General features: G+C 61.4%; 1 protein-coding gene and 1 gene segment (V, D, J or C); one reads left to right on the top strand and one right to left on the bottom strand.

The window, feature by feature from the left end:
• Positions 1 to 1,240: 1,240 nt before the first annotated feature.
• On the top strand, positions 1,241 to 3,583 carry LOC104630660 (Ig lambda chain C region-like). The segment is given in 2 exon segments: positions 1,241 to 1,397; positions 3,091 to 3,583. Coding segments are annotated over 2 exon segments (477 nt in total).
• Positions 3,584 to 14,314: 10,731 nt separating this feature from the next.
• LOC142604219 (carbonic anhydrase 15-like) lies at positions 14,315 to 21,676 on the bottom strand. Of its 2 annotated transcripts, XM_075769411.1 has the most exons (8): positions 21,468 to 21,676; positions 19,707 to 19,742; positions 17,421 to 17,591; positions 17,022 to 17,182; positions 16,205 to 16,297; positions 15,800 to 15,866; positions 15,454 to 15,620; positions 14,315 to 14,803 (listed from the first exon to the last, which is right to left on the bottom strand). In XM_075769411.1, exons 1-8 carry the CDS (start codon positions 21,532 to 21,534, stop codon positions 14,585 to 14,587), a joined length of 981 nt encoding a protein of 326 aa, XP_075625526.1. In that variant the 5' UTR covers positions 21,535 to 21,676; the 3' UTR covers positions 14,315 to 14,584. The 2 variants fall into 2 exon arrangements, with proteins under 2 accessions (XP_075625526.1, XP_075625527.1); XM_075769412.1 differs by lacking the exon at positions 16,205 to 16,297 and having other exon boundaries at positions 14,489 to 14,803.
• Between the last annotated feature and the right edge of the window lie 478 nt (positions 21,677 to 22,154).

Below are 22,154 nucleotides of genomic sequence, written 5' to 3'. Positions count from 1 at the left end.
CCGCTGCAGCACCCAGTGCTGACCTATGCCCCTAGCCCTCCCCTCCGCCTGTGGACTGGGCCCCCCAACCCCCACAGGGCATTAAGTGCTGAGACCTGTACTCAGCTCTGTGAGGGCAGAAATAAACCCCCCCCGTGAATTCGACCTTCAGTCATCACCCACTGAGACATTGATAGGTGCCTTCAGCAAGCATCCCAGGGCGTGATCCTCCGTCATGGCTGGCAGGCTTCATTGGCTCAGGGGGGCTCTGAACAACCCCGCACCAGAGCCAACCCCACACCAGTGCCTTTGCCGGTGCCGAGATGCCAGGTGTGACGGAGGGAAGTGCTTATTTACCCTTAGTGGGATGGCCCAGCACACCCTGCCCAGCCCTGAGCACAGTGCTGAGCTCCAGCACAGCAGCAAGCGCAGCGTGACGGCAGCCGGGGCTGCACCGCTCCACTGCCGCAGGCTGCCCCAGCACAGGGCACCCTCACACAGCTGCCACAAGGAGGCTTGACCACCCACCAGGTACCAAAAATCCTGCCCAGGTAAGGACGTGGGCTGTGCCAGGGTCCGGTGTTGCCCTCGAGAGTAGAGCCAGGCTGCAGGGTGGCATAGCGCTGGGCAGTGGGGTCCCCTACGAAACCATGGCTCCTACGCCAGCGCTGGTGTTTCTGGGCAGTGGGCAGAACGGATGGATGGTTTATTCACGAGGTTTATTCGCACATACCCTGTCTGATGGCTGGTGGTCCCTGTTTGCCCTGGCTGCAGCCACAGTGTGGCCCAAGGAGTGGCAGGACGGTGGCTGGTGCCCGGGGCAGCCCACAGCCACCTGCATGACAGCAGCACAGGTTGAGGTAAGGTGCTGCCTGTGGCACCTTAGGGGCACTCAAAACCTCCACCAGCCCTTCCTCACCTGGGATTAACGTCCCCACACCATGGGCAGGGACACAGGCTTGTAACGAGCACAAGGCACGTGGCCCTGGGCAGCGGTGGGTCCCTGGAGCAGCCAACAATGCAGCCACAGCTCTGGAGACCCCAGCCAACATGGACCATGCAAGATGGTGGGGACAAGGCTGCCCAATTCTCCTGTGGCCCCTTCTGCAAGGATACGCAGTCATCCCCATATGGCTGTCCTGATGCTCCTGCCCTGCCACATCCACCAGGGCACGGCCAGCACTGTGCATCCATCCTGCTGCGTCCATCGGGACACCTCCATCCTGCTGTGTCCATTGGACACCTCCATTCCTTCACCTTCATGCCGCTGCATTCATCAGGACATCTCCATCCCATCACCTCCATCCTGCCACATCCATGGGGCTCAGGATTGCTCCTGCCATGGGGCAGGAGGTTTTTGCATGGCGCTGTATCACTGTGTGCTGAATTCGGGCCTGGGACCCTGTTGACCGTCCTAGGTGAGTCGCCGACTTCTTCTCGGTCTTTCCTTCCCCACCGCGAAATTATGACATTTTTGTCGATTTTTTGGTGATTTTGGGGGTTTTTCTCGGACTTGGCGCTGGGCTGGGGTCTGCCGCCAGTTCGGGGATGGGCACTAAGCACGGCGTTGTGGGCTATGTCTTGTCCCTGCGGACTTGGAGGGCTCTGGCGCGTGCCGCGGCAAATTGAAGGGTATTTTCTCAATTGAAAGATCTTAAAATTTGGCCAGAAAATGTGTCTGAGGTCTCAGGGAGCCTATTTCAGAAACTCAGGTTTAGGTCTCTAAGAAAGTAAATTTTTGTCTTTGTTAAAAAAATTAGTCATTAGTCTAAGTTCTAAGGTCTAAGTCCTCAACTCTTAGTCCTGAGGACTAAGTTGGTTGCTCTCGGTGAGGAGCTGGGGCTTCTCTGCGGGGTCCCGCGGCCAAGGGTGTGGGCGCTGCGAAATGGCAGCCTGTCCTCGGCCGTGAGTGAGCTGAAGTCACATCCGACTTTGTGTTAAAATGGCATGTCCGTGGGATCTTAACCGAAATTTTTCAGGGCTATCTTAAAGAGCCTGTTCTCCAGGTAAGCCGTGTCAAAAATGGAGATTATTATGTTGAAAATGATGCCAGGAAGATCTTTGTTAGTCTTTGTCTGTAATTTTTAAAAGAATTTGGCAAAAAATCCCAGTCTGAACCAAATTACTAGGGATGTAAGATCAAGAAAAATTTAGTTTGCCAATTTCTTCAGCAGAAAGTTTTTAATGGTGGAGTTGTCCTGGTTTTTGAATAAAGATAGATAGACATAGATAGAGACATTTCACATTTGAGGAGGGAGCAGAACCTCCTCGGAAGGACCAAACTTCTTTTCTTCATCTTCCTTTGGGTGATTCTTAGTTGTACTTCTTCTGAGACAAGTCTGAAAGTGTCTGAAAGCAGAACTGGGCAGAACACAGGATGATTTGTCTTTGAAATTTTTATTTTTAAAAAAACTGCCTTGCAAAAGGAAAGAAAATGGTTTATGGCAACTAACCAGAGATTTGGGGGTTTAAATATATAATATATATATATTTTTATATAAAAATATATATGAATATATATTTTATATATTATATATCAATATATGAATATATATTTATGTATATAAAATATATAACATATATATTTTATATGTGAAACATAAATATGTATATTATATGAATGATATATAATTTTATACATATAGTTGTATAACAATATATAAGACGTAGTATATGGTATATTTTATATATATAATATATAATAGACATATATGATGTATATTAGCTGTATATATAGATATCTATAATATATAATGTGTATATGCACATATATATACATATAGTGTGTATATATAACATATATGAAAGTATATATGGGATATATGTGTGTGTATTACACACATATATACACATTTTTTTTTTAATATATATACATCTATAGCTTTTATATATATATAACATATATATAGAGATGTATCCCAAATCTAAATACATTATAGTTATCAAGTATAAACTCCTAGCTGTGAGGGAAGTGCAGTGTTTCAGGGCAGTGCCAGCTGGGCAGGCAGGGCAGGCAGGGCAGGCAGGGCAGGCAGGGCAGGCAGGCAGGGGGCTGTGGGGGGGCACAGGCCGCCCCCCCCGACCCCACACCGTTCTCTCTCTCCCTTGCAGGCCAGCCCAAGAGTGCCCCCACCATCCACCTCTTCCCGCCATCTGAGGAGGAGCTCTCGACACAGAGCAAAGCCACCCTGGTGTGTCTGCTGGGAGACTTCTACCCTGGCGCCGTGCAGGTGACCTGGACGGCTGATGGCAATACCCTCAGCAGCGGCGTCGCGACCAGCCAGCCCCAGCGGCAGAGCAACAACAAGTACATGGCCAGCAGCTACCTGACGCTGAGTGCCTCTGACTGGAAGAAGTATGATAACTATGTCTGCAAGGTCACGCACGAGGCTGGCGCCGTGCAGAAGTCCCTCACCAGATCCACGTGCTAACCCCGCCCAGACCTCCCCGTGCCCGGCGGCCCCTCGACGGCCCCCTCTCTCTTCCCCGCTGCTGGGGGCAGCGGCTCCACCCCACCGCGGATGTCTCTCCCCATGTCCCCCTGTTCCCTGCTCCTGTCCCCCCACCCTGAGTGTCACATGAATAAACACCGACACTGAACTAGCGCTGGCTCAGCATCCCTGTCTCTGTGTCCTTCCAACGCGCCTGCTCCTCTCTGCGCCGGTTGGCATCGCCCCAGTGGCACCGCTATGGAGGAGGGTGGGATGGGAACACACGCGCGCACACACGCGCACACACACACACTTATATTGCTGGGGCTCCTTGCAGTGCTTGCTCACCCAGGGGACCCTGATGAACCCCCCAGTACTGCCAAGACCAGGGGATGGGGCAGCAGCCCAATCTAAACGCCCACGCCAGCAGCAAGCACGTGGCCCTGGTTGTGCTGTCCTCGTCCCTTGCCCGCTGGCCTCTGGGTGCCAGGTCCCTTGCAAAGACACGTGGCTTGTGGTGAGGCCATGGCCAGATGTGTCCCTTTGCCGGCTGGCCCTGGCTCTGTCCCCATTTCCTCAGTCACCCCCATGTCCCCCAGCATAGGGGTGCTGGTGTAGCCTCCAGTTGTGCACATGCAGCACCCTGTGCCAGGCAGCCTGGCCACTGCGCCACATGTCCTGTCCCCAGCCCCGGCACAGCCCTGGGGAAGTTCCCCGCGGCCCTGCACACAGAGTGGCTCACGGCCACGGCTATGACACGAGCACCAGTGCTCGGCTGCGGTCACCCTATCAGAGCTGCCAGGAGCCACCCTGGGGATGGGGGGTGGGAGCACCCAGCCACGCTGTGTGCCATTCTGGGGGAGATGTCCCCTCGCTAGTCTCTTGCAAAGTGAGGGGCGGCCACACCACATCCCCCTCCCCGGGTTGTGTCGGTGCCAGCGGGGCGCCTGGCCCCACCAGGCTTTGGGTTACCACATATCCCTGCAGGCACCTTCTGGGGACACAGAATCATACGATGGTTTGGGTTGGAAGGGACCTTTAAAGGTCATCTAGTTCCAACCACCCCCCCCCCATACACACACAATGAGCAGGGACAGCTGCAACTTGATCAGGTTGCTCAGAGCCCCATCCAACCTGACCTTGAATGTTTCCAGGGATGGGGCATCCCACTGGGGCAACCCCACTGGGCAACCTGTGCCAGTGTTTCACCACCCTCATCATAGAAAATTTCTGCCTTGTATCTAGTCTGAATCCACCTTCTTTCAGTTTAAAACTCTTACCCCTTGTCCTATCGCTACAGGCCCTACTAAAAAGTCTGTCCTCATCTTTCTTATAAACCTCCTTTAAGTACTGGAAGGTGCTCTAAGGTCTCCCCAGAGCCGCCTCTTCTCCAGGCTGAACAACCTCAACTGTTTCAGCTTGTCTCCATAGCAGAGGTGCTCCAGCCCTCTGATCATCTTCGTGGCCTCCTCTGGACTTGCTCCAGCAGCTCCATGTCTGTCTTGTACTGGGGACCCCAGAGCTGGAGGCAGTACTGCAGGTGGGGTCTCCCTTGACCTGCTGGCCATGCTTCTTTTAATGCAGCCCAGGATACGGTTGGCTTTCTGGTAAAGGGTGGGGGACAGCCCCACCACATCCCCCTCCCTGGGCTGTGTCAGTGCCAGTAAGGTGCCCAGCCCCACCAGGCTCTGGGTTGCCATGTGTCCCAGCAGCGTCTTCTGCAGACATCTCTCCGGGCACAGAAATGGCCTTGGGAGTGACTCCAGGGAGGCACAGAGGTCAGCCCCACTCGGGGCAGCCCCCGTGCCCATCCCAGGGACCTGGACCCCCCCTCATCGCCGTGGCTACTCCCTATCTCCTGCTGGCAGTCACCTCCCTGGGAAGGCCAGGGCCCAGCCAACACCTTCGCTGTGGGACGGGTGCTCCCCACCTTGGCCTTGCTTGGGGCAAAGCCCCCAGCAGCCGGTGAGGAGAAAGCAGTGCTCTGTGCAGCACTGCCGACCACGTGCCCTCCCTGCTGCATCCACCTGTCCTGTCCACCCGTCCTCTCCACCCCAATGCCTCTGTCCATCCTACCCACCTGAGTGTCTCCGTCCATCTGACCCACCCCAACACCTCCATCCATCCCAGAAAGCTCTGATGAAGTTGTCCACCCTGGCTCTTTAATGCTCTTTTTTACCCAGCCGTTCAGCAACCACTTGAGGGTTTCTCAGGAATTGAAGCTAAAATGAAACCAAGAATCTTCTGCCAAACTCAAACTCTACAAGGCAACATCTGAGGGGGCAGTTTCTGCTCTCTGCATTATTCCTTGTGTGGCAAAACGTCTAAGGGAGCAGAGCCTCCCAGGCTGCACTGTGGCAGCAACCCCAAACTTGCCAGGAAAGCACACACGCCAGAGAAACTTTAAGTGAAATTAAGTTTCTTTCATCCATCTCTTGCTCACACGGATGTGCCAGGGTGGACAGTGATGGCCTGGACATAGCACTGGTCCTGCTGCTGGCAAAAGGAGCCCCGTGTCCCTCAGTACTGCTGTGGACATCCCAGCAATGGCAACACAGTGTTTTAGCATTTCAGAAGACTTAATTCTGATGGGAAGATGCTGCTCATTACTTGGATAAGGTGCTTTTCCCAGCGTGTATTTCTGCAGGGTGTGCAGCTCTCCAGCCAGCTCCAGGTCCATGGTCACATCCACAGCACCAACCCAAGGCTCCTGGCTGGAGTAACATCCCCATCGCTCTCCTCATCCCTCCCGGTTGCTGCTGCAGACAGCAACTCTCCACTCCATGCTGTCCCCATATCTGAAACACTCCCCCCCACCCTACTTGTGTCCCCTGCATGCAGGGTCACCCAAACAAACACTGCCACCAAGCCCACGCTGGTTCTGTGTGGACGGTGCCCCCTGCACCCCCCCCACCCCATTCCCGTGTCAGCATTGTCTCCATGTGCATTAAATCAGCTTTAGCCAAGCAGCAGGGCTGATGGTGGCTGCCGTTTCTCTCTCGCTGCCCAGTGACCCTGCAGCCCCTGGGGACGGTGGGGCACTGGGAGGTGCACCGAGAGCCCCAGGCCTCTGCCAGCCCGACTCCCTGCCTGCGTGCCATCGAAGGCGCTCATCCCCAGTGGCGCAGGCAGGGGCTCAGTCCCCGCAGCACAGCCCCGCTCAGACCCCCCAGCAAAGCTGCACCCCTCACTGCACCTGGGGCTGCCCCGGGGTGCCCCACACCGGGGCTGCTGGGGTTTCCCTGGCTGCACCAGGCGTTTTGTCCTCGCCAGGGGACAGCTCGAGCCTTCCCCGGGGCCCCCCAGCAGCTCCAGGGATGTGTGCCAGCCCTGCGGGGGCCGTGGGCACTGTGCAGTGCTGGAAGGGCACAGACGGGAGGGGTGGGGGGGAATGTGAGCCCTGGTCTGTCCCAGCCCTCCTTCCCTCCTGCTTTTTGGCAGGGAGATCGCAGCAGGGCCTGGACCCTACCAGAGGTGCCAAGAGGTACCTCGTACTCCAAAAACAACTTTATTTTTTTTTTATTCTGGCTTTATCCTGCTCCCCAGCTGGGCAAGGGAGATCCTGCCACGGCACAGCCCCGTGCATGGGGTACACCCCCTTCCCATCATCCTGCACAGGGGACCGGGCAATGGAGACAGTCTCAGTGCCCCTGCGCAAGTGTGGGGTGACAGGCTCGGGTTTTTCCCAGCAAACCCCATCCACACGGAGCAAACCCATGCCCAGGCTGGATTGCAGCACCCTGGGCTGCCGCTGGCCCCAGGGAAGGAGCCAGCAGCAGGATGGATGCTCGGCCTGCATCGCAACACGGGAAGGAAGGAAGGAAGGAAGGAAGGAAGGAAGGAAGGAAGGAAGGAAGGAAGGAAGGAAGGAAGGAAGGAAGGAAGGAAGGAAGGAAGGAAGGAAGGAAGGAAGGAAGGAAGGAAGGAAGGAAGGAAGGAAGGAAGGAAGGAAGGAAGGAAGGGCAATGGAGACATCTGTCCTGATGTGTTTCAAGATGAGCTCATTAAGACACAATTTCCTGGGCAGAGGGAGCCTGCAGCGGCAGAGAGCTGGCAGAGTCGGTCCTGGGGGGCTGCCGGGCTGCGGTGCCTGTGGTAGGGGGTGCGGGAGGCGAGGGTCCTGGCAGCATGGCCACACATGCCTGACCTGGCTCGCTGCTGGGGGACACGTACTCAGAGACAGCACTGGCTCCTCCACCCCAGGGCTGAGCTCCTTTCCATGGGCAAGCAAGGTTATTCCCTGGCAAACCCTTGCCCGCGGCATCCTCAGCCCTGGCCTCGTGGTGCTGCCGGTGCCCCGGCTTTCACCAGGGAGAGCTGCGGCCTAGGCTGCTGCCAGCCAAAAATGCCCCGAGGACCAAGACCTGCTGCCAGGAAGGATGTCCCCTGTTTTTTCCACTGAGAAAGCTGAAGCCTCAGTAATTATTGATTCCAGTAGTTGGCAAATCACACCCTTAAGCAGTGGTTGAGGCTGGAGTGAATGACGGGGTAACACAGGAGCCCCCGTTCCGGCCATGCTGCCAGGTTTTACTCTGCTAAATGCCACAGTTTGGGGGGGTGGATGGTGGGGAGGGGGGCAGCAGGGCAATGCTTTCGTGGGGTTTTGAAATCCATCTCAGCGTCCCGTGGGCAATGCCTGTCCCTCGGTTGCAGGACACCAGACTGAGCTTTTCATGGGCTCGGTTTGGGGCAGGTCCTGCTGGGCCACGAGTGGGGGTCTTGCTTCGGCTCAGGTCTGGGCGAGCAGAGTACAGGCACATCTCCGATCCGGGGGCAAGAAACCTCACTAATTATTGATTAAAAGATTTTGCTAAACCCTTTTCCTAAGCAACAACTGGCAAGGAAAAAAGAAAAACAAAACCTGCTGAATTATAGATCAGTGGCCCTGGGTCCCCCAGGGCCCCCATACTCCCCCGCAGCACAGCAAATTTCCAGCCGTAAAAACCCCTTCAACGGGGCTGGAGAGGCATCGCTGGGAATCACAGTGGGATGCGGGGCCTGATCCAGCCCCCCGAGGGGAGGGAAGCGGTGCCTGGGAAGTAGCAGCCTGCAACTGCCTTTGGCAGGGTTTTCTGGTGAGCAAATGTGCTGAGCAAAACCAAAACCCGTGCCTCTCCCCAGCTGCGGCTCTCGCTCTCACTCTGTGCTGCATTTTTTAACAGTCATTTATTTTTTTGTTTTCCCAGCTTGCCATTAATTTTAAAACAAGGGGGATCTAATTTAGTAAATGAGATGCTTCAGGAAGGCTTTAATTAGCTGCAGAAAGAGGCGGAGGGTCCCATGGCAGGGTTGGGGCTTGGCAAGAGCTGCGCTCGGAGCCTGAGGCTTGCAGGCGAGGGCTTAGCAAGGCCTTTGGGGGGGTTTAATAAACCCTGGTGGTTTAGATGCTTTGGGCTTGGAGGGGCCCCATGGCTGAGAGCAGAGGGAGGGATGCAGGGATGGAGGCAGAGGGGTGGGGGCCATGGGAGCTCTTGCAACTCTTGCCCCAAAACACACACCCACCCCCCCACACACACCCCCCCACACACACCCCCACACACACACCCCCAGCCCAGAGAGCAAAGCTCTGCTCTTGTCCCCAAACCCTGCCCGGGGGCGAGGGCAGCTCCTGCACCCATGGCCTTGCACCCGGGGGTGGCCACGCCGCAGCCCCTCCACAAAGCCCGCGTGCAGACAGGTTTGTCCCCCTAGAACCAGCCCGGGCTTCTTTTTTTTCATTGCACATCACTCCGTGATTTCCCCAGGCCACGGCGAGCCCCAGCATCTCGTGCCAGGAGGATTTGGGGGCTCCCTGTGCGGGGACGTGGCAGCAGCAGAGTGAGCGCACCTGGGGCTGATGAAACACCTCGTCTGAAGAGACATGGGTGACGTGGAGCAGCCGGAGGGGACGGGGGTGTCCTGCCCGCCCTCCCTGTGGCAGCTGCAGCCGCCCGAACAGCCGCCGTTCCTGGAGGCAGCAGGGCTGAAACTCGAAAGCAAGAGCTGGGGCCAAGAATAGCCGCAGCCCAGGCTGGGGGGAGCGGGGCAGAGCCTCATCGCGCTGGGGCGGCCATGGGAGGCCAACACGAGTTCCCCCCCACTTTGGCTCTGCGGCTGTGCCGAGCTCGGGCGATACCCGCCAGCCTCTGCCCGGCTTGAGCACCCAGAGGGGCAACTGGTGGCTCCCGCGCCCATCCCGCCGTCCCCTCGCTCACGTAGCTGCCTTCACCGAAGGGCTTGGGGAAAGGCCGTGCAGAGCCCAGGTTGTGCCACGCCAGCACTCGCCCCCCCCCGGCCCCCCCATCCGGCACGGCTGCGCAGCTGTGCGGCCGCGGGGCATCCCCCAGCTAAATTTACTCCTTGCCTACCACAATCTCCAATCAGAAACTCGAAGAGGGGGCCAAAAAAAGGAAATGAAACCGTCTCCAGTGGGTGCTGACGTGTGAAGGCAAGCGGGTGCCACACGGACGAGCCCCGAGTTGGCTCAGCCCCGAGATGGCAGCCGGCTCTTCGCTGTGATGAGCTCTGCCCCTGCCTCGCCAGGCTGTCGCCTCACGGGGCCATCAGCTGCCACGGCGGGGGGACAGGTTTTGGGGCAGCCTGAAGCTGCCCAAAATTGGCGGGGTGGGGGGACGCACAGGACCAGGGACCCAGTGGGGGCTGGTGCCGAGGCTGCTGGGCTGCGTGCCTGCGCCAGGGTGCTCGTCCCCGGCCCAGGGTTGCCCCTCCTGTCTCCTGGAGGGTCCCTGGCAGGGCTGCCCCAGCGGGGTCTCGCCCAGCAGAGTGGTCCCTGTCCCAGCTGCTGCACATGCACACACTTGCACTCACATATGCACACACTTGCACACACTTGCAAATGTGTGCACACGCACTTGTTGCACATGCATGCACAAACACACGCGCACTCGTGCACACCCTCCCCCAGCGATCCAGGCCCCCCAGCTGGGCACTGCTGACCCCACACGCACGGGGTTCGGGGCCAGGGCTGACCCTGACACTGCTCGGCTCCTGGCCTTGTCCTCCTGGGCCACCGCCACCGGGGGACCAGCCCGGGGCCTCCAGCTGCCACCCCACTGCTGGGTCACCCCAAATCCTCTCTCATTATCTGAATTAAAATAATCAGTCTCTGCCTCCTGCCAGGCAGCCCCTTAGCTGGGCTCGTCCATCACTCCGACCCACCATGAGCTGCACAGGGCAGCCTCCGGAATCCCACAATATGGGACAGATTTCCCTGAATCTTGGAAATAAAATATAGGTTATAAATGAATAAAATGTGGGTTATAAATTAGAAAATACAGGTTATGAATTATAAAATACTTTGAAACACCCCCCGGGCAGCCCTGGGTCAAAGCCCCAACCAGGGACAGCCACAGAGCCCAAGGCCAAGGTTTATCAGGCTGCAATTGAAAAGGAATTAAACAAAAAAAATAAATGTTTGAGGCTGGTGTGGTTGAAAACACGACCTGAGCAATCAAGCCCATTTGCGAAGATGAAAGTATTTGCATAGCTCTGTCAAAACAGCAACGGCCGTGGCGCAGCTGGCAGCCAGGAGGAAGGCACCGGGAGGGGCGGCCGGACCCCTCGCCGGGTGTTTATTTAGATGTGTATTAACACATCTCCCCCAGCCACAGCCTGCGGAGAGGTAAACAGCCCTAAAGATAAACACCCAGGCTTGTAAACAGGTCATAAACAAGCTGAACCAACTCGAAAATAAACACCTTTCAGCTGCTTCAAAATATTTATCATCTCAAGTTTAGCGTGATAATAAAATCAAACTCCCAGCAGAGCTTCAGCCCCGGTCTGGGGACCAAGCGAACCCTTGTTTTCTGCTCATATTTGGTGTAAACAGCCACGTCTCCCCAGGCAGGTGTGCTGATGGAGAGGTTTTATCACAGGGCTGGAGAAATATGGTTGTTAAGTTTCAGCCCTTGTTGGAACTCCCATGATGGGGGGGCGGGTGGTGTTACCTTAATATTAAGAAATTTCTAGGTAGGGAACATTGGTGGCAGGGTGATGGCAAGGCGGTGGCAGAGGTGACTGATGGGTGTGATGGAGGTGACCGCCGCAGTCCTCGCTGGGCCCTTGGCAGGGGAAGAGAAGGGTTTGACTCAACCGGTTAGGGAGGACTTTAAGCCAAATTTGGTTTTCTCCCCCTCCACGGCCTGCTGGGGTGAGCAGTGCCAGTGCCACAGCTTTTGCAGCCAGCGTGGGGTGGACTGGAGGGGAATGCGGGGTGCACCCCAGGGCTGGATCCTGCACCCGGCCAGTGACAGCACCACCGGCAGCCACCCCACCCTAAGCAAACGCCACCGGTCCCAGCCACAGCAGAGCCCCAGCCCTTTCCCCTTCCTCTGCAACCGCGACAGGGGAAGAACATCGATTTTTAAGCATTTCTGCCATGTTTTGGGCACTTTTGGCTGGGCACCCAAGGCCGGCTGTGGGCAGGGGGGTGCCGACACGCATCACCGACCCCCCCAGCTGAGCTGGCGCTCTCCCCGGGCAGCTGTGCCGACCGCAGCCCTGCTGCTCGGGACCAGCCTTTGCTAAAATTACAGCCTGGCCGAAAACAAGAGCCTGCTTCGGCCAAACACCAGCTGGGAGCCAGGAATAGCCGCGGGCCCAGCACGCACCGCTTCCTCGGCACAAACTTTCCAGCACGCGGCACCCAGAGCATCTCTGCCCAGCTGTGCTGCGGGCAGGGCAGGAGGCGGGAAAAGCCATTTTTCAGCCCCATTTCAGCAATGGCTCTTGGATCCAGGTCCAAGTCCTTTTCCTGGGCAGCCCAGCATTCCCAGCAGGAGGCACAGCACCTTCACAAATTTGGGGTCCCAGCAGGCTGCGCAGTGTGTGCTGAGCCCTCGGGGTGGTTTTGCTGTCCAGCCGTACGGAGGGTCTCGGCTGCCAGACCCTGCCTGGTGCCACTATCATCCCCTGCCAGGGGCACCACGGCCAGCGGGGTGGGTCCCCCAGGGGATGGGGACCTTGAGCACAGCTGTGTCTGCTCCCAGGGCTCCTGCCAGGCATTTCGTCCCCCTGCTGCCCTTGTCCAGCCTTGTGCCCTCGATGGAACCCTGGGCAGACATGCCCAGGTGCCACTCACACCCTGGTTTGTACTGGAGCAGACTGGGGGGCTGCAGCCATTTGGAGGTCACTGTGGCTGGCGAGGTCCCGCCACGCTCTGCGGCTGAACCCGCTGCTCGTGCCAGCCGGGCCTGCGACCGCCCTGGGCTGGAGTGGGGCACATTCGTGGGACAGCCACCCCACAGCGTGGGGGTGCGAGGGGCTGGGCTGCGCAGCGGGGCAGGGGGCACGGGGGGGACTGGGACACAGGGGAAACGGTGGCACGCAGAGGGACGTGGGGCACAGACAGCACGGCAGACACGGGGGAACGTGGGGAGGGGGGAGACACAAGGGTCACGGTGGGCACAGCGGGGCACGGGGGGACATGCTGGGGCACGGGGGGGAGCAGGGGGCCACAGGCCGGCAGGACACGCGTGACCGTGGCACCGGGACAGCGCCCGCGGGTGCTCGCAGCCGGGAGGCGGGCGCCCCCTGGCGGCCGCCGCGGCGCTCGGCAGCCGCTCCCCGCCCGGCCCCGGCGCCCCCGCGTGGCCCGTGTCCCCCGTGGCGGCGGAGCGGCACCTGGGCACGCGCACGGGAGGGGGGGCGGGGAGACCGACACGCGGGGGGGGGCGCGGGGCCGGCCGGAGCCCCCCCCCCCCCCGACCCGGGGCGGTGGCAGCCCGGGCTGCCCGTGGACGCACGGGGCGAGCGTGGCCCCACGCCTGCGGGTCCTCCAGGCCTGACCCCCCGGCACGGCGTGGGCAGCCAGCCGGGGCCGTTCCCCGCACTAAGGAGGTGCTTACCCAAAGGTCAGCACACGGGCCCCGAGCGACGCTGCCGCTTCCAGCCGGCGCCAGCCGGAGCCCGGCGGGAATCACCGCGCTGGGCAATGGCCACCGCCACGCCGGCGGCAGGAGAACGCGGCAGCACAAGGCAGCCCGTGCTCAGCATCCTGCGCTTGCCCGCCCGGCAGCACCCGGCAGCCCAGGGCGCGAGCACCGGGTCTGGCCTCCCCTCTCCAGACCAGGGTGGCTGCTCCGAGACCTGAGCTCTGGGGGGGGTGGGGGGGGTGGTTCATAGAGCCTCAGCACCCACAGGGTGCTTACCCCAGCGTGGGGATCACGGGGGCTTCGGCTGGACCCCTTCATCCCCTGGAGATGCCTCTTCCCCGCTGTGGGCTTCAGAGGGAGCCCAAGCCTCACGCCAAGAGGATGCTCAGGACCCCTGCACCCATGGGTGCCGCAGCCCCCCTTGGGTTTGATGATGAAAACCCCAGAAATGATGAAAACCTCAACCCGCCCTGCTCTGTGCCCAGATAACGACCTGTGCTTTTATGTCCATCATTCAGGAGGAGACAGGAACACGCCTGGAGCTTCAACACATTAATTATGAACCACCCCATTTGCCCGGGCCCTGGCTCTGCCCCTGCCTTGCCGGGCAGCGCAGGAGCAGCACCGGCAGCTGCAGCTTTTTCTGCCAGCGTGAAATTAGCTCTGTGGAAAGAGCCATCGGTTCCCCGCATCCTGCCCCAGGGTACTGAGGGGTGCTGTGTCCCCGGGGACAGCCTCGTCCCTCCATCAGCCAGCCTCAACCCTGGGGAAAGCAACAGTCTGTGAGCACAGGGACTGGAAGGACCCTGAGCCACATGCAGGGCCAGGATTTGGCCCTGGGGATCTATCGCACAGAGAGGAGAGGGGGAGTCGCAGACCCGCCTGTGCAGCCGTGCACAGGGCAGGTGTCCCCGAGTGCCACCCAGACACTGTCCCCAGCTCCCTCCCCGTTAACCCCGCACCCTCCGTGCCAGGCACCCTGCCCCAGCAACGCCAAAGGGACACAGAGCCACAGAGGCAGCGACCCGCAGCCACTGGCGAGGACCTCGGCTTTATTCCAGCCCCTCCAGCATCCCCTCCTGGAGCCTCCCACCCCCTGGTTACAGGGGCACCGCAGGGAGGCTCCGGGCTTGCAGAGATTCACCTCTGCAGAGATCCAGGTTTGCAAAATCTTCGCCCAGCCAAGGCCTCGACATGCTTTTCTTTCCCCCCATTAACCCATGACCCAGGTGTGTTGCCTCCCCATCGCCATTGCAGTGGGGCAACGCTCACGTGGAGACTGGTGAAAGGCTGCGCCAGGCCCTATGGGGTTGGCGAGAAGGGGCCGAGCAGGGCCAGCAGGAGCAGGGGGGAGAGGAGCTGGCAGTGGCCCCCGCACGGGGACCCGCCGCTGGCCGTGGCTGCCCTGGAGGCGAAGACCTTCCGGCTGCGGAGGGGTTGTGGCGGGCGGAAGTTGTTGGTCATTTTTAGGAGCGTGGGGCCGGCAGCTGGGAAGTGGAGGGTGCTGACGAACGCCTGCAGCTGCGCAGGGGGAGACGCAGGGGTGGGCAGCCGCTCCGCTGGGCACCCCGAGCCCCTGCCCACTCGCAAACCCCCTTTTGTGCTGCCCCACAGCCGATGGTGCAGGACCCACGGCACGGCCCCGCGCCAGTGCGTGTCCTCCTGCTACCCCTCACTGCTCTCCCGAAACCAGACCCGGAGGGTACGTACACGAGCCAGGGGCTTGCAAGAATTGGCTCTTGAGGTTTAAAGGAGGTAATCGAGTTTCACTGCCTGTGCTGAGCACTTTCAGAGCAGCTGGCCCATGACACCCTCAACGAAATACGTCTGCTAAGACGCTTGGGCAGCAGAAGACAGCTCACTCCATCCATCCACCCACCCACCTCCTTGGAGCCTCCTCTGAGCTCCAGCAGGTTTGCTCCCATTTCACTTCTTCAATACCGGGGCTGGGCAGGAGAGCGCTACGGACAGGAGTTTTCCCTGCAGGCAGGTGGCCACAGCTCCATTACTTAACCCTCATAAAACTAATTAATTGCCAGGTTGCCGGGAGCGTTATTATAGCAGTGACCTTCCCTGTGCTCTTGCTTAGGGGTCAGGAAGAGCAAGGAGAGGGGCCGCTCGGGGCGTCCAGCCCTGTGGGCGCTGGAGTGCGGGACTGTGCATGCTGGTACCTGCTCCCGGCCGATCTCCACCGGCTCCTCAAAGATGGTCCAGACGACGACCTCGCTGCAGTCGGGGGTGGTGAGGGAGCCCTGGTAGCGGTAGTACGCGGAGAGCTGGCCGGTGCGCGGCAGCAGGGTGCTCAGGCGGAAGGTGGAGGCCAAATCCACTGAGTCCCCTGTGGGGCAAGACATGGGCACTCAGCCCGCCCCGTGCCGGGGACGTGGTGGGGACAGCAGGGCCACCCCCATCAGTTTCCCTTCAGCCAGGTCGCCCCACGGACTGGTAGATCCCCCCCACCCAACCCACCGGGGTCTCTCCCCTTTCCGTCCCTGCCCCAGCGAGGAGGCGACTCACCAGCATGGGAGACGTTCCTCAGCCCCGCCACGATGGTGTTGTAGTTGGTGTTAGGGGTTTCGGAGACCTGCGGAGGGGGAGAGTAAGTGGCTGGGACACGCAGAGCTGGGTCATCCTGCACTGCTGAGCATCCGCAGGCAGAGCCGGCCCCACGCTGCCGCAGCGGTGAGGATGGGTGAGCTCCCAGCCGGCACCCCCTTGCATGAAGCTGTTGGGGGGGGGGTCATGGCACCTTTCACCGCTGAGGTTCCCCAGCACCTCCCAGCCTTGACCCAGCCTTCCTGCCCCTTCTCGCCCCCTCGGGGCAGCCATACAATGCTCCCCCAGCCACACCGTGAGCAGCCTGTTCCCGGGGGTCCCCTCCTGCCAGCAGCATGAGCCCACAGAGCACCCCCGCAGACCCACCTGGAAGAAGAAGCTGAGGACGGCCAGCCCGTTGGGATGCCCCTTGGCCTCTGCCAGCGTCCGGTACTTGACGTTGATGTGGACGATGTGCAGCTGGGGAAAGCATGGAGAGGCCAAGCGTGGGCAACCACCCCCCCGGCTGAGCAGTGGGGCACTTGCCCACAGATCTCCGCAGCCAGCCTGGGGTGGCTGGACGCTGAGCCAGCTGCCCCCCCAGAGAAGCCCTCCAGGTCCCGTGGGCACTTCTGCAGAGTGGCTGCTCCGAGGATCAAAGCACCCCAGTGAAGTGAGCATCCTTTGAAGGGGAGGGGGGAGGAAAGGGGCCAGCAGTCCCGGGGTGCCTGCCAGCCGCAATACATAAATTTTGCTCTCCTCTGGCAGATAATTAATATTTTAGAGGCACAGAGCCTCTTTCACCCAGAAGGATCCTGACACGCTTGGCACAGCGTGCTCCCTCACACTCTCGCTTGCATTCACTGACTCAGCGTGCGGTGCCGGCGGGGCGCAGAGCCCTCCAAACCCCGCTGAGCGCTTCCGACGAGGCAGCTTGGCCCACGCACGGTAAAGACAGTCTTTGAGTCTCATGTCAGCTGCTTTCTAACGGCCCAGGTGCCCTGCGCAGTGCTTGTCCGTACCCCACCATCGGCACGAGGCTGCGGTGACAGGGAGCACGGCCGAATCCGCCGGCAGAGCGTCACCGAGCCCGCTCACCCCACTGCGTGGCAGCCTTGGGACACACCAGCATCACGCCTTCCCATCACACCTTCCAAGGACTTGGGCCACCCAGAGAGCGCGATGGGTGCTTTTTCTCACCTACCTCCATGGGGAGCTGGCGCCCGTCGAGGGTGTGCTCGGAGCCGTTCCCGGCTGGGCTGCCCCAGTGGAAGTGGAGCTGCAGCGCGCGGTACCTGCCAGGGAGGCCCCCGCCGCTGATGGTGATGTGCTCAGAGGTTGACTCGCTCGCCAGGCTCAGCATCACTGCAAGGGCAGCGGGACAGGGTGAGGGTAAGGATGGGGGACAGCCCTGGCACACCCAGGCTTGTCCTGCCCAAGCTTCATCCCAGCACTGACAAAAAGCCCCGGGGCAGGAGCCGCTCCGGGACCCTGCAGCTCGAGGGCAGAGAGCACCCAGGAGTGGTGACGGAGTCGAGCCCCAGCTGGGATGGTGTCCGGTGAGCCGGAGGAAGGGGGGGGTGTGCCCGACCGCAGCACCCACCCGTGTGCCCATCGTTTGCCAGCCTCCACTTGCCGGGGGGGGCCTGGTCATAGCCCTCGAAGAGGATGTCACCAAGGCCACCATCCCGCTGCAGCCGGCGCCTGTCGATGTTCACGGGGGACTGCTTGTCGCCGCCGCACGTGGCTTTCAGCTCCTTCCAGTGGCTGGGGCCTGCAGAGGAGGAGCAGGGGCACCACGGGCAGCCACCGAGCCACTGCTGTCCCCAGGGGGGACACGAGGCCAAGGGTGTCTGGTCCCCAGCCAGCCCCGCTGTCCCTGCTAGCCCTGCCGTGCTTGCCTGCATCCCGCCAGAGCTGCCCTCCTGCCCAGCCAACCTTCCTCCCTATTGATGAGCGGGGGCTTATTGCAGCTTCATCCATAATTCAGCAGGATTTCCTCGTGGGGCCGGGGGCTATATTTAGCCCAGCAGCATCCGTCCCTCCGCACTGCCGCTGGTGAAGGGCAGGCTTTTCTCCCAGCCCCCTCTGCCCGTCCCTGCAAGCAAACCCCCCCGCGGGGCTGTGCCAGCCCCCGGCCCCCCCCGGCCCCCGGGCTGGGGCTCAGGCTGGGGCTGGGCAGGGGGCTGCTCTGTGCGGAGGGAGCAAACTGCCCCACAGAGTGCCGGCGAGGGAAGGACAGACAGGAGCTGCTGAGGAGGGAGGACGGAGTACTTAAGGCTCATTCACAGAACACACGGTGAGGGTTTTACCACGTTTTAGCCTACCCACGCTGGTTTTGTCCAGTCGTGGCAGGTGACAGCGCATCCTGGCCATGCGACTCGTCCTGGGGCAAATCCCACATGGGATCCAGCGTGACCGCACAATGCCCATTAGCAGCTCCTGGGGCTGGGGGGGGTCACCGTGGCAGGAGCTGGACAAGGACACGGCAGCACCGGCAGCTGGCTGGACCCGCTGCAAACCCACGGTGCTGCCTGGGGACCGTGAGCAGAGGTCCCCACAGCTGCCACCGTGGTCAGATCACACGCCCCATATGTGTGGCTCATTGTCCCCATCACCGCGGCATCATCTCTTCTTGCAACGCTCGTTTGCTGTCCACAGCTGACGGGCCGCAGTCCCGTCCAGGGAATGGGAGCTCCTCCGTCATCTCCAGCCCCATCCACCCAGGGCACCCCCAGCCCCGGGGGAGCTCAGGGCATCCCTCCGTGGGCACCGCTGGCTCTACTCTGGCACACATTATGGCTGGGCAGCCTTTGGCTGACCCACACCCCATTACGCTCCGTATCGCCTACAACCAGGGCCTGGGGGGGCCGTTCTCCCCACGGCCCAGCTGTCGCCTTTCCTTACTTTCCTCTCGGGCAGACAAAAGCACAGACACGTGCTCACCCCCACCTCTGGCCCCCCCCCCAGCCTCAGCCCTGTCTCCTTCCCTTCTGGAAACCCGGGGAGCCGCAGCCTGGCCACGCCACTGCCCTGCCAGCTCCCCGGCATGGCGCTACCAGGCAAATCACCCAGTGCCATCGTTAAGGGACCATTCCCTGCGGCCCCGCTGCGGGCACGCGGCCGGCTCCACGCTGCCCAAGCTGCTTCCCGCCGGCCCTGCTTCCCTGCTTCGTGAAACCTGCCCTCGCCGCTGGCCTGATGAGGTTAAATTGCGGGTGATGCCGAGCATTGGTCTGGCAGGGACAAGCGGAGCCCGGCGATTCACGCTCGCTGGCCACAGCCGATGTGCCGCGGCAGCTGGGCACGGGGCGCGTGCACCCAAGAGCTATAAAACAGTTGGGCCGTAACGGCTGATTAAATGCTCGTTGATCCTTAATTAACCTTTTACAAGCTATTTACATGCTTCGAGACAAAGTGCCCCCAGTCTTCCCAGCGCCGGCAGGCAGGGCTTGCTGCCTGCCCAACCCGAGCCGCCCCTCCTCGTGCCAGGGCCCTGTGCCCCACGGCCCCCCTGATGCCTCACTAGGGTTGCTAACCACATATGTTAAATCTGGGATTTAATTTGCTTCAGGTGAAAGAGGGGAGGCTGGTGCTGCCCCTGGAACACCCGGACCAGGCTGGGGTGGGGGGCCAGGGCCAAGCCTCTCCAAGGGGCTCGGGCGCTTGTCTCCAGTTCCTACACCGGCACACCTGAAAGCGGAGCTGCTCTAACCATTCCCGCCTTGGTGTGACGTGGGTGGTGAATTTGCCCTTCTCCAAGCCACGCTCCCTGCTGCGCCCTCGCTGATGCTGCCCAGGTGCCCTCAGCCAGGCACCATGGGGAGGCGCGGGGGTCCGAGCCCCGCACAGCCCCGACACCCCCCACCCCGCACGTGACACCACTCACCGCATTTGGGGTCCTGCGAGTCGTAACACCACTGCCCTGCAGGAGAGAGGAGAGCTCAGGGCACGTGATGGAGACAGGCACCCGCTCCCCAAACCCACCCGTGGCCATGCCGGCCCCCCGATGGCGAGGGCACCCCTCATCGCAGCCAGGGATGCCGCCGGTGCTCGTGTTCATCCCGGTTATTCTCGGCACTGGTGTTTTCACACATTCACAGCCTCCCTACTTCCCCCAGCCGCTCCGCAGGGAAACCTCCCTCAGCATTGCTCCGCTCTGAGGTGGCCAAACCTCGCTGCTTGGGAGGCTCCTTCCCCAGCTGCTGTGGGGGCCGTCCCCCCGTACCCATCCTAGGGAGCTGAGGCAGCCCCTCGCTCTGCACCAGACGCCTCGCCCGCCCCCCAGCAGCCCTGAAGGAGTGGGGAGCCGAGGGGGGGCTGCTGCAGCCCTTCCCCGGTGCTTCCCGTGGCTCCCCACGGGTGGGCTGGCAGCAGAAGGCGGTTGCTGGGGGCCGCAGCAGGCAGGGGCTGGCGGTGGGCAGGCCCGTGCCCACGCTGCGGGACGACGGCTTGTTCTGTCACTCAGGACCAGCTCAGCCAGGGCTGCCGAACTCCCACCAGCGCTGCTGCCCGCACTCGGGGTGCCTATGGGGACCACGTGCTCGATGCCGGATGCTGGTGCAGCAGACACAGGGATGCCGAGGAAGCCAGAGCCCAGATCCTGCTGTCTGCACATCTGCCCAGGGCCATCAGCTCTGCAATGGGAGCTGGGGAGCACTCCCCTTCCCACCTCAGCTCCCCGTCCTGCTCCTGGCAGGAGGCACAGAGCTGGTGCCTGGGGTGCTGCCTGGGGCCAGCCGACGTGAGTGATCCCTGCTGATGGCTGAGGGGCCACACCAGCCGGCCGGCTGCAGGCAAGCCAAGACACGCTCTCGTTCCAGCCGTGGCCGCTTGGACCAGCAGGACGAAGGCAGCCCTGCTTGTTGTCACCGGGGCTGCTCGTGGCCCCAGCCTGCAGCACCGTATCCGAATCCTCGCTACGGCGGTACAGGAGACCCCAGTCCCAGAGGAGAGCTCAGAGTGGGACGGTGCAGGACTCAGATGGTCCCCAGGGCAGGGACATCAGGTTTTTCTCCCTGTCTGGGGGAAGTCGAGCTCCTGGGAGATACTCGGATCCACACCCACCAGCCCTCACCCGACCTCAAGCATCCTCCGGCAGGAGCCAGGGCAGCGCTCGCTGCTGCCAGCCTAGCCCGAAAGCAGGTGAGCACCCCAGCGCCTCGGCCCCAGGATGGCAGCGCCAATTTGCTCGGAGGTTTCATTCTCGTCGGTGTTTCCCAGTGGTGCAGGTCTGTGGGGTGGATGGGCTGAAGCCCAAGACCCAAGTGCCTGTATGCCCACCCACCCCGAGGGGACCCCAGCCCAGACAGACAGCCCCGGGTGGGCTGAGACCTCCCAGAGCCAGTGACACAGTGGGGACATCCTCCAGTGGGGAGGAGGATGGTGGGAGGGCAGGAGACGGCTCCTGGTCCAGACCAGTTCCCCCAGTCCCTGCCTCCAGCCCTGCTGGTGCGGCTGTCCCCAGCACCCCGGCCCCGCATCGCCCCCCCGGTCCGCGGGAAAGGGAAGGGAACGAACACGGCTGGCACAGGCACACCCCGGCCCCGCACCCCATGAACCCCCATCCTCTCCCACCGCAGGGACCCCCCCGTCCCCTCCAGCCGCCCCAGACACCCTGGGAGGAGGGTGGGCAGGCAGTGCATCTCACCTCCCGCGGCTGCTCGGACGACGAGAGGCAAAGTCAGAAAAGTTATCCCCAGCCCCTGTGTGCCCATGCCGGCGGCAGAGATGGGCAGGAGCGGGCAGGAGTGGGCAGGCGGCCCCGCCGCGACGCCCCGTCCTCCTCCGCAGTGCACCCGGGCAGGCGGCGGGGCTGAGGCAGGAGGCAGCGCTGCCAGCGCCCAGGCAGCCCGGAGAAATCCTCCGCTCCAGCCTGTGCACTGCTGTTAAATATTCATCACAAGGGCTGAGTTTTTAACTCCTCGGCTGCTAGGAGGGAGCGGGGGATCGGCCCGGCCCCCAGCCAGCCCCTCCGCACCGAGCCAGGCCCCTGCCTGGGATGCCAGCCCCCTGCCCGGGATGCCAGCCCAAGGGCAGGCGGCAGGCGGCAGGGACAAGGCAGGGGAGCAGGGGGCTGGCAAAGCCTGGGGGTGCAGCACGCTGCCCGGCCCGCTCCCCTCCGAGGGGTGAGGGGTTGGCCCCCAGGTCCCATCCTGCTCTCCATCCCCAAAGCAGGGGTTCAGCAGCATCAGCGCTGTGCCCCATCCCACCCCCCGCACGGTGCCGTGGGGCCACAGATGGGCTTCGGGAGGCTGGCAGTAGGCAGAAGGGGCCGGCGGCACCAGCTCTGCCCCATCCCCTCCCTGTGCTTTGGGGGTATGCGCCATGGGACAGC

Source organism: Balearica regulorum, chromosome 17 (assembly GCF_011004875.1).
Source record: "Balearica regulorum gibbericeps isolate bBalReg1 chromosome 17, bBalReg1.pri, whole genome shotgun sequence".
NCBI lineage: Eukaryota > Metazoa > Chordata > Aves > Gruiformes > Gruidae > Balearica > Balearica regulorum.
Note: the sequence above shows the minus strand (reverse complement) of the source record. Positions and strands in the feature narration are given on the sequence as shown.